The 18,247-nt window shown below is 34.7% G+C and overlaps 1 protein-coding gene across 1 annotated transcript in view; it reads right to left on the bottom strand.

Moving 5' to 3' along the window:
- The window catches only part of ASIC5 (acid sensing ion channel subunit family member 5), a 36,537-nt gene extending 18,514 nt beyond the window's left edge, over positions 1-18,023 (bottom strand). Inside the window, exons 1-2 of the mRNA XM_004471653.3 lie at positions 17,984-18,023; positions 14,490-14,796 (exon numbers count right to left, since the gene is read on the bottom strand). Coding sequence (XP_004471710.1) covers positions 14,490-14,796; positions 17,984-18,023 — 347 coding nt within the window. The remainder of the gene's footprint in view (positions 1-14,489; positions 14,797-17,983) is intronic.
- Positions 18,024-18,247: the final 224 nt, after the last annotated feature.

Here is an 18,247-nt window from a genome sequence, read left to right as displayed (position 1 = left end):
TCAGTCAAGACAGGACATCAGGAAGCAGATTTGGCTCAACAGATAGAGCGTCTGCCTACCGCATGGGAGGTCCATGGTTCAAACCCAGGACCTCCTTGACCCGTGTGGAGTGGACCCACGTGCGGTGCTGATGCACAAGGAGTGCCATGCCACACAGGGTTGTCCCCCGTGTAGGGGAGTCCCACTTGCAAAGAGTGTGCCCTGTAAAGAGAGCCACCCAGCGCGAAAGAAAGTGCAGCCTGCCCAGGAGTGGTGCTGCAGACATGAAGAGCTGATGCAGCAAGATGATGCAACAGAAAAGAGACACAGATTCTCAGGCCACTGCCAAGAATAGACGTGGACACAGAACACACAGTGAATGCACACAGAGAACAGACAACTTGGAGGGGGTGGGGAAGGGGAGAGGAAAAAAGAAAAAAGACAGGACATTATACTCAAAAGAAAAAAGAATAAAAATTCCTAAATCAACATCATATTTTATGTTCTTTTTAATAAAAATATATACTCTGTTTTAAAGATAAGCACCTAATATAATGCTTTTTAACATATTTTATTTCAGTATATGTTTATATATATTTGACTTAGTCCATAAATATTCTGAGGATGCCTCATAATTAAGGATTGCCGTGAATTGGTTCCAACATACTGACAAACTTTTTCAATGAATGGAAGAAACTTTGGAAACACTTTTTCAACATATTTTTCCTTGAAGACTGTGTTCATTACTTATTCAAATGGAATAATGCAAAGAATGTTAAAAAGGCACATAGCCCAAGAAAACACAATCATCAGAATGTTCTAGAGTCTCAGAGATCGTGTTTTAGAAATGGAGAGAATCTCACTGTTAGGTATATGAACACGTGGCATATAGGGTAACTTCAGTTAATTCTTCAACCTGTCTCCAGACTTTCCAAAAATTATTTTTCCTCTTTATCCCTCATTATTTCCAAAATCACAAAATGAGATTCTCAGAGCATCTCACTAAATCTGACTCTATTTTCTGGATAATACATTTTCTTTATGGGCCTTTAGTGTTGCTGGGGATTATTGATGTAATCAGGGTATTTGACTTACACACTCTATGGTAAAAAAGTGTTCAAACTTAGAAAAGCCTTAAAATGAAAAATACTATATAAAAGTCCATTTTTTTCCATGTGGAGAGGCAGCATAAAGATTAAAAACCAGAACCCTAGAGCCAGATTGCTTTGGTTGAAGTCATAGTTTCACCAGATACTAGCTGTATGACTTTAAGCAACTTACTTAACCTCTCCAGGTTTTGATTTCCTCATTTGGGAGAAAGGGGACAATAATTAGCGTTACCTTCTCCATTGGGGGTTGTTATAAGGATTCATATACTTGTATTTGATGAGCACTTAGAAGAATACCTGGCACATAACAAGCATTATACAGCTATTTGATAAATAAATATGTGGACGCGTACTTTATAAATTATCTAACATAATCATATAAGATAGATTTCAAAAGAAAAATAAATGTAAATATTTAAAACTTTCTTTGGCATAGCCTGCACTAGATTTTAATTGTCTATATTGGGAAGCGGACTTGGCCCAGTGAATAGGGCGTCCGTCTACCACATGGGAGGTCCACGGTTCAAACCTCGGGCCTCCTTGACCCATGTGGAGCTGGTCCATGCGCAGTGCTGATGCGCGCAAGGAGTGCCGTGCCATGCAGGGGTGTCCCCCACACAAGGGAGCCCCACGCGCAAGGAGTGCGCCACGTAAGGAGAGCTGCCCAGCATGAAAGAAAGTGCAGCCTGCCCAGGAATGGCACCGCACACACAGAGAGCTGACACAACAAGATGACGCAACAAAAAGAAACACAGATTCCCATGCCGCTGACAACAACAGAGGCGGACAAAGAAGAACACACAGCAAATAGACACAGAGAACAGACAACTGGGGTGGGGGGGAGGCGGGAAGGGGAGAGAAAGAAAATAAATAAATAAATCTTTAAAAAAAAAAAAAGAAAGTGCAGCCTGCCCAGGAATGGCGCCGCACACACGGAGAGCTGACTCAACAAGATGACACAACAAAAAGAGACTCCGATTCCCATGCCGCTGACAACAGAAGCAGACAAAAGAACACCCAGCAAATGGACACAGAGAACAGACAACTGGGGCAGGGGGTGTGGGGAATGGGGGGAGAAATAAATTAAAAAAAAATAAATCTTTAAAAAAATAAATAAAAATAAAAAATAAATTGCCTATATTTATATTTTTCATTGTAAAAAAGTATCTCACATTTACTTAAAATAAGCTAGATCAATAAGCCAGAACATAGAAATGAATCAAAACAAAACAAAAACTGGAAACAAATGTGATCATCACAAAATTTCACTATCCACATTCTGCCTCATTTATCATGTTTTCAGTGACAGCAGAAATCAATATAATTTCCTGCCCCTATGTTAAACAAGACTGGCCAAGCATTCTTTTCTATCCTATGTTACACATTCTAAGAACAAACAAATGTAATTTAATGACTTGCTCTAGAAAAGACATACTCTTGAAAGAGAAGACTGCAAACCATATATAATAGTTTACTTATTAAGGTTGCTAGCGTTTCCATGTAGACTCACCTTAAAATCTTTGCCTCACTATGCATACCACAGCAAAGCCATCGTGTCATAAATTCTGCTCAATCTCAAACATTTCAAATTCTCAAGGCCTGCCTTAAAATCACTAGCTCAGATTCTAAAACCCAATGAAGAGCCTCTTTTGACTTCCCCCTCTGAGACTCCATTAAAATTCTTTCAGGGTAGTATTCTTCCTAGTTGGAGAATATCTAATAACGTTAACTTTCCTTGCTCAAAGTGGTTCTGGTCATCTTTTAGGAGTCAATAGTCTAGATCAGCCACAGCCTTTGGGAAGAAGCACAGTCTTAGCCCTAAATTGAGGATAGACAAGAGGTCTGCTTATAAGCCACCTGCAGCTTTCCATCTCTCTGAATGACGGGCAGGACACGAACAGACTGCTCCAAAACTCTCTGATTTTGCAACCCTAAATCAGCTGAGTGCATACTCTCTCACACAATCTTCTCTGAATTCTTTTCAAAATGATTATGCCGAGAAATAAAGGCATTATCACAGATGCAGGCGGTATGAGCACAATAGGTAAAAAGGTTAAAGAAGGACGTCTTAAAATATTCTTGAAAATGTTTCTTGTTATGCTAATAATAGCTGTAGCCGTGGGGGGGATTTAAGCAGATGAATTAAATATAATAAGGCAAAGTTTAACTGTATTAGGAAAGGAGGAGTGGAAATTTTGTGGGATCTATTGTTCGGCATAAAAATAAAGTGTTTTGCTCTGTTCATTTCAGTCTTGATTCTTTCAAAACCCTGCCAAGTCTATCCTTTCAGAAATCTTAATGTTTTCATGTTGCCTTTCTCTTTCATTTAATATATACTAAGAGCTTAGTAAAAGTAAAGAATAGATTTAATTGTTCAAACAATTTGACAACTGCTAACCAATTACTAAATGGGCCCTTATGGACATTAATGCCTCTAAATGTGCTTCTCCATTATTATTATATGACGCGGAGAAGTTTCACCTGATGTCCAAGTTGATGCCTCTTCATTGAGGGCCACTAAAATGAAAACTTCCGTGCCTTCCGTTTATGAGCAAGCTTAGCATATGTTCTAGATCAGTCTATAGAAAGGGAAGATGGGGAAGAACAGACTCCCTGTAAATCAGAACCAGAACTTAATGAAATAACCATGAACCACTTTGATTATGTCCTAATATGCCCCCTACTAGTGGACCTTTCTCACCGTCCCTGTTCCCCTTTGCTTCTGCTCTGCAATAGCATTAAAATGACATCAAGAACAACAGGAAAACCCAGTAAAATCCTCCACTTTCCTCAGTGATTTGGATCTGATTTGCTCACCCCACACAAATAAACAAAGGTTTCAAAGAATACTTACTAACCCGTAGGCATGAATCACCAATTTTTCTCCATATTGTTACTCTTCTATACCCTAAGTCCTTATTAAATTCTTAAGGTATTTTTGATCTGTGGAGTCCACTTGAGCAAGCACTGCTCTAAGTAATGGGAGATTTTTCATTCTTGAATTTCTTTACTAGGGTAAATGGGAAAGCAGTCTGCAAGGCTACAATAGAACAGCAAATTTTTCTCATTTTATTACTGAAATCTTTATTTGAAAGGAAATGGTGACAGAGTTTTAAAGGAAAGTATCCTACTCTACAAAGATGGAAATAATCTTTTTAATCATATTTTTTATGGCTTTTTGATAGTAAAGATTTCTTGCATTCTAGACATCTTTGAGTTTTTAAAAGATATTTGTTTTGGAACTTTTAGAAAAGTGAAGAACCTGATATCACCGTTGGAAATATTTGTTTCTATTTGGTATTATTAGTAAATTTTCTATCAATAAGTTTACTTTCTATTTTAAAATAAGAAATTGACTGCACTATTCTGATATTTGTTTCTACATTATTAAGAAGTCAAATCATGGATTTTTAGTATACAACATTTATTATTTAAATTTAATTTAAGTGCTTTCCTGCCATATCATCTCTTTCCATATGTTTATTTCCCTCTCTCTTTTTTAATCTCCAAATGTATATTTCAATTATTCTTAGAAAAGAATAATTTTTAAATTCCACCATTTAGGCTTTAAGGAGAGGATAAAAAGGAATAACCACAGGTATTTCTTAACAAAGGAAAATATGAAAATAATTCCTCTAAATTAAATCTTATTCCTTATGTACTTGTTTCAGAAAACTTGTGTTGCCTTCCCATAGCAGAAAGTTTTACCAATAGGTAAGATTCTTAATTCTATCAAGTGAAAGCTTCAGATGAGGGGTAAACGCATGGCATTTTAGATTTGATGTACTAGTGTTGCAGGGCCTACCACTGTTCTTACCAAAGACAGGTGGTGACAGTGGCTGTCCCAGGTGCAGGCAAAAAATCATGCATTTTCTACAGTGAATGTACATACAGTAATAAAATCACAGATAAAAGAAAAGTTTTTCATGCAATTTCACATCTCACTTTATTGAGCAAGTCATGAATTAGGTGGCATCTCATATCAGAAAGTAGAAGGGAGATCTCCAGAAGAGGTGGAAAGGGGAAGCTCACACAGACTGGACACAGAAGCAAGTGAGGAAATGCTCTGATTTGCTGATGTTAAGTTTCCATTTTACATAGGAAAGTCTTACAAAGAGAGAAGCAGATATGTACATATAGATTAATATGTATGCTTATCTATTCTGATAAGCTACCTCTACTGGACCAATCCTAGTTTCTCACTAGGTGTTGCTTATCTGCATTCTGTAGGGTGTGCCCCATTTTCTTAGCTATCCTGTACAGGACAATTATTTTTGTCTTCTGGAAAAGCCCCTCTCAGAAAAGGGTCCCTTCTGGCAACACCCAATTCAGGCGGCCATTTTATTTTATGTAACACTGCTGAAAGTTCTCTGCCTTTGAGCATCGCCATTTGTAGGAAATTGAAACTGTCAATGCTAAAACACTCCTTCCCCTAAAGATGTTTTTGCTAAGCTAAGTTCTAAACAATTGCTATGATTACTACCCCATTTTAATAATAGGTAGGTGTCAATCGGCACATTTTTAACATACTGAATTTTTTTGTGTGTGTGGAAGCTAAATTAAAGGACCCTAACTAAATAGTTTGTCTCTGACCCTAGCAGATTCTGCTGCATGTGTTTTTTTAGAAAGCCAGTTTGTAAGAGTTTGCAATCATTTGAGCTTGATTTGGCAGCCGGTTGCATCTTTTATCTTTGTAGATTGAAGATCCACTTGTAACAAAATCCACGTGTCCGTATGTCAGGAAAAATCGTGAAAGACTGAAATGAGCAAAAGCCTCACTGGCCAGCCTGTTGAGCACACCCTTCCTGCTGGTCTTTACATTTACTGTTTTTGAGTTATTTAACTAGTCTGTAATTTGTAGAAAACTGATAATACAAATGCTTCTTGCACAAAGAAATGAAAATTGTGTTCAGAGAAAATACAATTGATTATTGCTCTATGGATATTAACCAGTTTTGCATATATTAAATCAAATATTTTCAGCTCTTCTCATTACTTAGATTATGTATATACTCTTTGGATTCTTCTTTGAGCCAATTTTAACATCTTACAGTTCTCTCATTAATTAATGAACTGAGTAAAGCTCTAATACTTGTTCATTTTATATTTGTATGAGTCATAATTACTATTAAAACTATTAAAAATAGTTCAACACATATTTTTGCATTTAAACAGTAAATTTGGAATAAACAAAGGATAGTGATTGTAAAGATGAGGAAACTGAACTTGAATTACATGTTCTAACAATGTATCAGATAATAACAGTACTTACTACATTCAGCCATTATCTTTGATTTTAGGAGAAGACAAACTTCAGGTATCTTTACCAAATATAATGGAAATCTATATATATTTTTGGTGAGTATATATTAGTGGAAATTTTTTGATGCAGAGACATTTAAATGTCACTAGAATTCAATCTGAAGAAACAAAATTATATAAACAGTATTGCAATTTCTGAATTCATTGTGAAATAATCATTTTTATGGCTTTCTGCCAAATGTATCCTTCTGCATTTCAGTCTGTCTTCCTAAATATGTGTATAGTTTTTGCTTCATTTGAAGGAAACCTTTAAAAATTCATCTAATAAGTATTCTTCAATAAAATGTAAGTGAAGCTAGATTGATAAATCTGGTTGTGCTGCCTATTGAATACAAATGCATGAAGGAGGTTAAGTTTGATGAAGTCTTTGACAAATTTACAGCAAGAAAGGCACAAAGGCAGAAAATAAAAAGCTATTATCCATTAATGCAACAGACCAAAAATTTTTCCCTTTTGTTTTTCAAAAAATATGTTAACATTAAAAACATTAATGTAGTACATTTTTCTATTTTGCATTATAATTAATTTTTGGAATGTTTATTGGAATGAATACATGAAGAAAATTATGATAATTTGTTTAATTTCAGATTATTACTGAAAATAATTTGGTCATATGGAGGAGGGCAGTGTCAAAAATGATCTGCTCTGGTCACATACACTGAGTATGTCCCTGGGACCTACCACAAAATGCAAACCTTTTGTAATAATTCATGGTTCCTTGGCAAAGTTTCCTTATCTCAAATATTCATTTCCTGTTCACAAGGTTGTTTAATGGAATGGGAAGTGGGATCTGTCAGTACACCTCCTTTCCAGAGTCTACTTTGGTAACTTCAAGTAAATTATCATCTCTAAGCAGCACTTTCTCTCATGTGAATTGGAGTGGATACAGCTTAAAACAATAGTCTTTAACTGAGATACATATTTACTTAGAGAAACATGCACAGAGAATTTTAAGAGAATGAAGTGACAGGTCCTCTCCTCTTACTTGAAGTCTACATTCACTGTGGTCCTTCTCCGTTTATGGAAGAGTTTATACCCTTCACCTATTACAAATATTAGCATACAATGCATACTGGTGTGTAACAAACTTAAGACTCTGCAGCGGGGGATAAATAGAACTATTGTTTCTTGCTTCAGGGGAAGAATCTTCTAAATATTAATCAAGGATCCATCAGTCTTTTTTTTTTTTATTTTTTTATTTTATTTTATTTTATTATTGACTTTGTAATAATATTACATTAAAAATATATATGTGAGGTCCCATTCATCCCCACCCCCCCTCCCTCTCCCCCCCCAACAACACTCGTTCCCATCATCATGACATATCCATCGGATTTGGTAAGTACATCAGTCTTTTCCTGTCTGACCCATAAATCTGATTAGGGTGAAGGGTGACATTAGACACAAAATATTGAGGCTCTTGCTGGGATCCTCTCAACTGATAAAAACTAAAGTAGCTTAATGACATTTATTTTAAATGTAACTGGGCTATGTTGTGGGACACCCAGAATTTTGAAATATTTGAAAGAAGCCCACAGATAAAAATTTTAAGTGATTCTATCTGTGTGCTTTTTCAATAAATAGGTAAACTTTATTTTATGGAATCATATAATGAAATAATTACTCTTATTATAGTCAATCTTTCTCTTATGTATTCGTATAAATTTTATATTTCTTGTTTCCCTCCAAATTAGAAATAAACTTACTTAATATTATGATTAAAGTGTTAGATATCAACTAAAAATATGAAAGTGGAATACATAGCTTTCAAATTTAGTTTATGTATACATGAGCTAAAACATTTGAAGACTGTTTGATATAAGAACAAGGCAGCAACTTCTGGCTGACCAGATGGTGGTGTGTAAAGCTCCAGGGTGCTGTTCTCCCACAGAAACTGAAAAATTAGCAAAATCTGGCAGTGCCATCTTCCTCAAAACTCCAGAAAACTTTTAAAGGATTTCAGTAACTAAACAAATATCAAATCAATAAAATGTATCATTGCTGGCCCTTTACCTACCCTTCCCCAGTGCAGAATGGAGTCAGGCTATTCTCCATTGTGGGTCCCCGGCCCTGTTCCAGAGGGAGAAGAGAAACACCTATGTGCATAATGGAGTGGCTATATGGTGGCATATGAAAGACTGAACATGGAATCTTGTATCTGGCTTACCCTCCCAGAACATGCTCTGCAGGCAGAAAAGTTTATGGACACCTAAAACAGAGTAAGAAGCAATTAGGTTAAGTTGCCAGTGGCAAAAGAGTACCTACTATAAATCATATAGAGCAGCCTGGTTGTGGGGTGAAGGTGTCCAATTTTATAGAGAGTAGCGGGGACTTGCAGATTATTGTAAATAAGGGAATTCCTAAGGCCAAGAGCAAGCTCAAGTCCAGGACAAAACAAAAGTCTCAGAAAAGAGAGAGAATACCTTGCACTTCACTTTTGCCTCAGGCTGATTTTGATAGATGGGCTAAACTCTGAAGGAGCTCATCAGTCAAAGCAGAGCCAATTAGCAAAGATTGTGAAAGATGATTTTTGCTTTTGTATGCAACAAAAGATCACCAGGTAAACAAAGAAACATGAAATGATGGTCTATCCAAAGGAACAAGAAAAAAATTCAGAAACCATCACTGAAGAATATCAGATTTTGGACATACTGGCAAAGACTTAAGAAAATGATTTGCAAAATGTTTAAGGAGAAAAGGGAATACATAGAGATAGAATAATTGATATCAGGAAAATGGTGAATAACTATTATGAGAATTATGAGAAAGAGAAGGAAATATTTCTAAAAAGGAACAAAATAGAAATACTGGAGTTGGAAACCATAATAACTGAAATGAAAAATGACCTGGCAGGTTTCAAAACAGATTGGAGCTGGCAAAAGAAAGAATCAATGAAACAGAAGACAAGACAATTGAAATGACTCAGATTGAGGAGCAGAAAATAAAAAGGATAACACAATGTGAACAGAGCCCTAGACCTATGGGATACCATCAAGCATACCAATAAATACATTATGGGAGTCCCAGAAGTAGATGAAAGAGAAAAAGGGATAAAAGTGTATTCAACACAATAATGCATAAAATTTCACAATTTAATGAAAGAAATGAATATACACTTTCCAGAATCCCAGTGAAGGACAAAAAGGATAAACTTGAAGAGAACCATTCCCAGACATATAGCCAAATTGTCAAATTCCAAGGACAGTGAAAGAGTTCTGAAACCTGCAGAAGAAAAGCAGTAAATAATAGACAAGGGAGAAAGACTAAGATTAAATTCCAATTCCTCATCAGAAAACATGGAGTCAAGGGGGCAATGGGACAAAATATTTAAAGTGCAGAAAGAAAACAATTGCCATCCAACAATTTTATATCCAGCTAGACTTTATTTTAAAATGAGTGAGAGAATAAGGATTAATACATTCCCAAATAAACAAAAGTTGAGAGAGTTAATCACCAGCAGTATTGACCTACAAGCAATATAAAAGGGAATTCTTCAGACTGAAATGATAGGATACTTGAGAGTGGATCAAACTGGCATAAAGAAATAAAGCTCTCCAGTAAAGGTAACAATATGGGTAATTATAAATGCCAGTACTATTATATTGTATTTTTGGATTTTAACTCTACTTTTTACTTCTTACAGGTTCTAAAATGCAAATGCATAAAAAGTAATGATAAATCTATGATTTTGGATGTACAATGTATAAAGATAATTTGTAATAATTGCAACAAAAAGGTAGCAGGGATGAGGGACATGGGAATAGTGCACATGAATGCTGATGAAGTTAAAGTTGGTATCAAATCAAACACGATTAGCTATAGATTTAAGATGTTAATTTAAGTCCTATGGTAACAACAAAGAAAATATCTGAAAAACATATACAGAAGGAAATGAGAAGGGACTCAAAATGATTCACTACAAAATATTAAATAAATATGAAAGTCATTAATGGAAGAATTTAATGACAATAAAAGTATAAACCTTAAAAAGGCCAAATAGCAAAATGGTGGAAGAAAGCCCTGCAATACCAGTAGTCACTTTAAATGTAAATGGATTAAAGTCTACAGTCAAAAGGTAATGCTTGAAAGAATGGCTAAAAAAGCATGACCTAACTTTCCTGTTTACAAGAGACTCAACTTAAATTCAAAGAAACAAGTAGGCTGCAAGTAAAAGATGGAAAAATATATATACCATGCAAAGAATAAACAAAGTGAACTTGGGGTAGCTCTACTACTTTCAGATAAAGTAAACTTTAAGTCAAAACTGTTATGAGGGACAAAGATCTCTACATATTAATAAAGGGGACAATTGAACAAGAAGACATAATTATAAATATATAATGACAGAGCCAAAATATAGGAAGCAAATACTGACAGATTTGAAGGGAGAAATAAACAGCTCTATAGTGACAGTAGGAGATTTCAACACAGCACTTCAAAAATGGATAGAACACCTGGACAGGAGATCAATAAGAAAATAGAAGACTTTAATGGTATTCTATATTAAATAAACCTAACAGAAATGTATAGAACACTTCACACAATGGCAACATAAAACTCTTTCTTCTCTACTAAGCATACATGGACCGTTCTCCAGAATAAACCAACTGTTTGGTCACAAAACAAGTCTTAATAATTTTTTTTTTAAGTTTGAATAATACCATGTATCTTTTCCAACCACAGTAGAATGAAGCTATAAATCAATAAGAGAAGAAATGGAAAATTCACAAATATGTGGAAATTATTCAAACACTGTTAAAGAGCATAGATCATAAAGAGCCTATGATAGAAATTAGGGAATATCTTCAGGCAAATGAAATAGAAAACGTAACATAACAACACTTACACACTTACGAGAGAGAGAACAAGAAGTGCTGAGATGTAAATTAATAGAAAAAGATCCATAAACATAGACCTAACATCACAAGTGATGGATCTAGGAAAAGAAGAGTAAACAATACCCAAAGCATAAAGAAAAAAGGAAGTAAAGATTAGATTGGTACATTAGAGATTTAAAAAGAGACAGAGTCAACAAATCCAAAAATTGTTTCTTTGAAAAGATCAATAACATCAATAAAATTTAGCTAGAATAAAAAAAAGAAAATAAGAGAGGATGCAAATAACCAAAATCAGAAATGAAAGGGAAGACATTACTACAGACCTAACAGAAATAAAAAGGATTTTAAGAGGATACTATGAACACCTGTATGACAATAGATTAGACAACCTAGATGAAATGGACAAATCCTAGAAACGCACTATCTATACTAACTCAAGAAGTTATAGGAGATCTCAACAGATAAGTAACAAGTAAATTTACTGAATCAGAAATCATAAGCCGCCCAACAAAGAAAAGTCCAGTACCAGATGGCCTCACTACTGAATTTTGCCAGTCTTACTCAATTCCTCCAAAAAATTAATGAGGAGGGAATACTCCCTAATTCATTCTATGAGACTATCCTCACTCTAATACCAAAGCCAGATAAATATATCACAACAAAATAATATTATAGACCAATATCCTTTATGAGTATAGATGGAAAAATACTCAGAACTATTAGGAAATTAATCCCACATCACATTAAAAGAACCATGCATCCTGTATAAACAGAAGTTATCCCAGGTATGTAAAGGTGGTTAAACATAGAAAATCAATTAATATAATAGACCTCATTAATGGAATGAAGGAAAAAAAATAACACATGACTATCTCAACTAATGCAGAAAAGGCATTTGACAAAATCCAGAAACTTTTTAGGTTAAATACAAAAAAAATCTTTCAGAAAAATAGGAATAAAAGGAAACTTGCTCAACATGATAAAAGGCTTATATGAAAAACCCTCTGCTAATATTATATTCAATGTTCAAAGTCTGAAAGCTTTCCTTCTATGATAAAGAAGACAAGGATATTCACTGTCATCATGATTATTCAATTTGCACTGGAATTTCTAGCTAGAGGACTTAGTCAAAGACAAGAAATAAAAAGTATCCAAACTAGAACAGAAAAAGCAAAAGTTCCCATATTTGCAGATGACATGAATCATACATATATAAAATCTACAACAAATCTATTAGAGCTAATAAGTGAATTCAATAAGTGGTGGATTCAAGATTCACATGAAAAATCATTATCCACTAGTTTTTATACAATAGTAATGACTACTCAGAAGAGGAAAACAAAGAAAAAAAAGTACTTTTACAATAACTAAAATACTTTTCTTCAACAATTGTGCTAGAAAAACATTACACTATGTTCAACATCATAAAACAGTTGGAAAATGCAAATCAAAACCACAATGAGATACTATCTCTCATCTACTAGAATTGCTGCTATCATAAAAAAAAAAAAAAAACCAGAAAAAAACAAATGTTGGATTGGATATGGAGAAATAAGAATGCTTATTCATTATTGGTTGGAATGTAAAATGCTACAGCTGCTGTGGAAGACAGTTTGGCAGTCCCTCAATAAATTAAGTATAGAGTTCCTGGCAATCCCACTTCTATGTATATACCCAAAATAATTGAAAGAAGGGTCTCAAAGAGGCTTTTGCAAATTGATGCTCATAGAGGCATTATTTACAATTGCCAAAAGATAGCAACCCAAATGTCCATCAACAGATGAACAGATGAACAAAATATGCTATATACATACAATGAAATATTCAGTTATAAAAAAATGAAGCTCTGATACATGACAACGAATTAATATAATATACCACATCATTTTAAGTGAAATAAGTCAGACGCTAAAGGACAACTATTGTATTAATATGATACCACTGATATGAAATAATTAGAAATAAATCCATAGAGTCAGAAAGTACAATACAGGTTATCAGTGGCCCAGGTGGGAGAAAGAAATGGAGAGTTAATGCGTAATTGGTACAGAGTTTCTGTTGGAGTGGTAGAAAAGTTTTGGTAATAGATGATGGTGACAGTAGTTCAGCTTTGTATTAACACCACTAAATTATATATTTGAATCTCATTAAGAGGGGAAATTTTAGGTAATGTATATGTTACCAGAGCAAGCATTTTTAAAAAATCATAGGACTGTACAACACAGTGAACTATAATATAAATTTTTACTATTGTTAATAGTATAGTTATAATAATTCTGTTACTCAGTTGTCACAAATGTACTTCACAAATGCAGGTGTTAATAATAGGATAAACTGTGTTGTGAAGGAGGGTATATGGGAACTCTGTACTTTCTGCTTATTTTTTCTGTAAACCTACAACATCTCTGATAAAAATTAAAAATTAAACGTTAAGAAACAGCAGGCAACGGGCAGCTTGAGTTCTTTTACAGATATGCCATTGGTCTTCTACCCAAGACCGGCTACACAATCTCTGAGACCCGGTGCAAAATGAAAATGTGGAACTCCTTATTCAAAAATTAAGAATTTCAATATAGCACCAGCAGAGCATTAAACAAAGTATGAGGGTCTTCTGAGTGCAGGGCCCTGTGCCACTGTAGAGATCACACACCCATGAAGCTGATCCTGTTTCTACTGCAGTAACTATATCACCATTTTCTATACAAACCAGAACATCATATTTCCATGCTCTGCACAGCAGTTATTATTCCAGCTCATCTCATTTTCACCTGGGAATCTGCTAGTCATCCTTTACTTCCCAGATTTCCATGACACCCAGATGGAGCATGTCTCTATGTCCACTATTTTCCCAGAGACCTTGAACATACCTGTACTGCTTTGTGCAATTATCAGGTTTATTGTGAATGTTTATGTTTCTCTCCATTTTGCTAATCACCAAACTCGTTAAATCCAAAGATCAAGACTTTTATACCTGTTTAACCACAACGGTTTGGTACACTGACTTTCATATAATTGTGGAAGAAGAAGGAAGGGAGGGAGGGAGGAAAAGAAAGAGGAAGGGAGGAAGGAGAAAGGAGGAGGAGGGAGGAAAATAAATGATAGAAGAAATCAATCATCTTTACTCCCCTATTTGTGCTTCTAAATATCATTTAAGAACGTCAATGGTTTTACATATGCTAAATACTGCATAATATATCCTAAAGTTATAGGAATATATTTATATTATAAGGGTAATATTTACCTGTTCAAATTACAAAAGGTCACAGCTGGGAATTCCATCTTTTCCACATACTGAACATCTACAGACGTTGTGATTGGCCATCTGAAGTAGTTGAGCAACCGACTGTAGATCTGCCATATCAAGAGTGAGACTGAGCCCAGGACCACCACCAGCCAGATCACCTTCCGAACTTTGCTCCGGTTCCGAACAATATTATGTATCCCATGAAAGGAGGTAGAGATGGCAAAGTCGTGGTCAAACTTCTTTCGGTCAGTGGTAGATGGCAGTTGTTTCTTTGAAAGGCACAGCTTTACCTTCTCCAGGAGTCCTTAAGTTTTTCCCCACACAATAATCAAACAATGGCAAAAAAGGAATTAGTTGAGAAAGCTTAGAGTTATTTTCTGTAGAACACAACTCACATAATTTTAAACAGGCTACCGAAATTCCCCTTGAGTTGGGTGATTGTGATGGTTTGGAGCTGTACGTACCCTGGAAAAACACATTCTTAAAGCTAATTGATTCCTATGGGTGAAAACCATTGTAAGTTAGGGCCTTTTGCTTAGGACAGGGGTGGGTCTTAATATTCTTACTAGGCTTCTTAATAATTGGGATGACTATAGAGAGAGAGAAAGAGAGAAAACCACGGAAGTAACAAGCTGAAGGCAATAAAACCCAGAAGAGAAGGAAGAGACTGGCAGATGCCAGTGACAGAGGAAGCCAGGATCGCCGGCAACTTGTGGGAAGAAAGAATCACCTCATGATGCCTTGATTTGAGCATTTTTCTCAGCCTCGAAACTCTAAACTTGTAAGCTAATAAATTCCGACTTCTAAAAGCCAATGCATTTTACAGTATCTGCCTTTGGCAGCTTAGCAAACTAAAACAATGTTTTATCCAGGAATCAAGAAGCTTAAGTCTGGATTGCATTGGTCTACGTGGAATATGCTAATAATATTCGGAGAAGCTTTAATATGCGTTTTAAGTTGAGATGCCTCTTCCTAATACAAAGGTATTAGTATCATCACAGTAATATTTATCTTTTTTCTCCCAACTTCAAAATCAACCCACATTTTCCCAGTGACTCACAACTCATAATCTTAAACACTTTGCTTTAATTCTTTCTTTATTGAAGTATATCATTCATACATGATCACGCATAAACAATAAGTGTATAGTAAAGATTGTGAACTTACAAAATAAACATGTATAACATCACACAGGGGTCTCATATATCATCCCTCCACCAACTCTTTGCATTGATGTGAAACATTTGTTACAAACTAGGCAGGAGTATTGCCAAAATATTACTACCAACTTTATTCCTTATCTTACATTTGGTATATTTCCCCCCCAACTCATACTATTTTTTAAAAATGTATTTTTGTTTAATTTTTAAAATACTATTTCATCCTGAAGAATCACAAAATCTCTTAGATGTCGTGAACAAAACCAGGCTTATTCTTCTGAAAGTCATTGGTGGGGCTAAAAGTCAATATGTTCCTCAATTAATCTTAGTTCTATGATGGTGTATTTTATAGCTGAATGTAATTTCCTTAACTTCCTATGTTTTGCAAAAAAAAAGAGCGTTTTATTTTTATTGGGTATTAATCTGAATGCTAAAAGTTTAAGTTACTACTTAGGTAAGCAATCTATATTCTCCTCTAGAAAATGAATTCATCATTTCAAGACTCAATGTTCAGTGCAATTATGTTTATTGACACTGATTTGCAAGGCTTTGTAAAGGTGGCCCTAAAATATTTTAAGGCAGTATATGATGTATTCGGAAAGTTATTTTGGTTTACTTTGGGTTCATTTATTTGTAGAAGATGTGGAGAATACCTTGGCTGAATTAAGGTTGCAGTGAAGTGGAGCTGTGAGAATGAGATGGCCTTTGGAGTAAGCAGATGTAGTTTTTAGTCCATGCCTACTCTCTTGTAGCCTCTGTGAATAGCTAAATTTCTTAATCTCTCTGATACTCTTCTGTCCTCTTCTGTCAAATGGCAGCAATAACCATATCTGCCTTATGAGTTTATTGTGGCTATTACGTGAGATAACACCTGGAGGGGCTTAGCTCATTTCCCAGATCATGATAAGTACTCAATAAATGTTAACTAGTTTTTATTATCACTCTGCTAACTTAATTGTGATGTGGTCAATGGTAAAAGATACCGGTATTTTAGCAAACTAAGATTCTGATTTAAGAAATTAATGCTTACTGGCTTCACAAATGTTCATAACTAGGTGAATTAACTTTTACATCCTTTGCTTCAATTCAAGGAAGTATTGTTTCTGCTAAGTAGCCAGCACTAATTTATTTCCAAAAGGTTTCAAACGCTACTAATCATGAAATCATTATCTAAAACTTCAGAGTTCTCTTTAAATAGTTAAGCTTATTAAAGTCATGAGATAAATGTTGATATGTAAAGACGCCTATAAACACTTTCTAAGGAATGCCATTTCATTGCCAAACTGTTGAGACACAATTGAGAATAATATGATGATTTTACAGAGACTATTTACAAAGCAAGAAAGCTTGCATTAATATGAGTGACTTGAAGTTGGATTAAAATATAATAGCCTCCTGTTGATGTTTTTAGTATCAAATTAAGTAAAGTATATAAAGTAAATGACAATCTAAGGGGAAAACAAGGAGTTAAAAATGCTATTATTACTATTATCAAATTAAATCTACTCATGCTATTTTGCATATTTTTTAGTCATTACTGACACAAACCCATGAGAAGAATTCACTATGGAGAAAGAATAACTCACTCTGAGCAACTTGCACCTTTCCTAACAAAGCTGTTAGAAGGGAAGAGTAATCTAGTAACTAGTAGCTGGACCAAGCAAAGTGTTGCTAGTTGTAAGTATTACACTGAAAACTAGGTTTATGTAAATATCAGCCCATGTAAGGTAGGTGGATTCCTTGATAATTGCTTGTCATTTGTTAGAGTTTTAGTACAGTTTATAAAATTATTGTTATTTTAGATGAATTATTGTTTTAGATTTAGAAGAAAGAAGGTGATGCCTTGCTATGAGGAAGGCTGGCATTGATTTAATAAATGGCCCGCCAACCCGTAAAGCAGGAATCTTTTTGTTTTCCTGTCTGCAGCATACACTGTGTAATTGTGACAAGTTGCTTTTACATTGATTTCTGATCTTGATCTTCATAGCAGCATTTTGAGGGATATTAAACAAGTTTTGTACTTCTAAAAAAATAAAACCTGCAGGCACATGATAAATAGAAACCATAACCCAAACAAAACAAAATACAGAGATTCTAGCATATAGTAATATTTTCAAATCTATTTTTGGTTCTCTCATACAAATCAATTGTATCCTAAATAACAAAAACTGTATTACTTATATTTATGCTTTTATTATACCCAAGTAAAATTGGAAAACAGATTTCCATAACAAAGATAAAATCCTTTTTTCTTTGCTAATTTGTAGTCTCTAGAAATGAAAATTGCACCCTGAAGGCCTAACTATTCTGAGAATTTTACTCCTTACCCACCTTTCTTAGCATATGCTTTTGATTTCTCAATCGGCTCCATTCGCGATCTCAGTGAGCAGAAGTCCTCAGGGTATACCCAATTTTCCTTCGTAACTATATTCATTTTGTGGCCTTTATATAAAACACAGCAGTTGAGATAGTAAAACATGGGGGCAATTTAAATGTTTGTGTTGTCATGTTTGGCTTCATAAAGCACATAATCTGCAAACGAAAAATGCTGGCAGGCCCAGCCATGGGCATTTATGAACTGATTAGAAGCTATTA

The sequence above is a fragment of the Dasypus novemcinctus genome, chromosome 1 (genome assembly GCF_030445035.2).
Source record: "Dasypus novemcinctus isolate mDasNov1 chromosome 1, mDasNov1.1.hap2, whole genome shotgun sequence".
Taxonomy (NCBI): Eukaryota; Metazoa; Chordata; class Mammalia; order Cingulata; family Dasypodidae; genus Dasypus; species Dasypus novemcinctus.
This window is presented reverse-complemented; position numbering and strand designations above follow the sequence as displayed.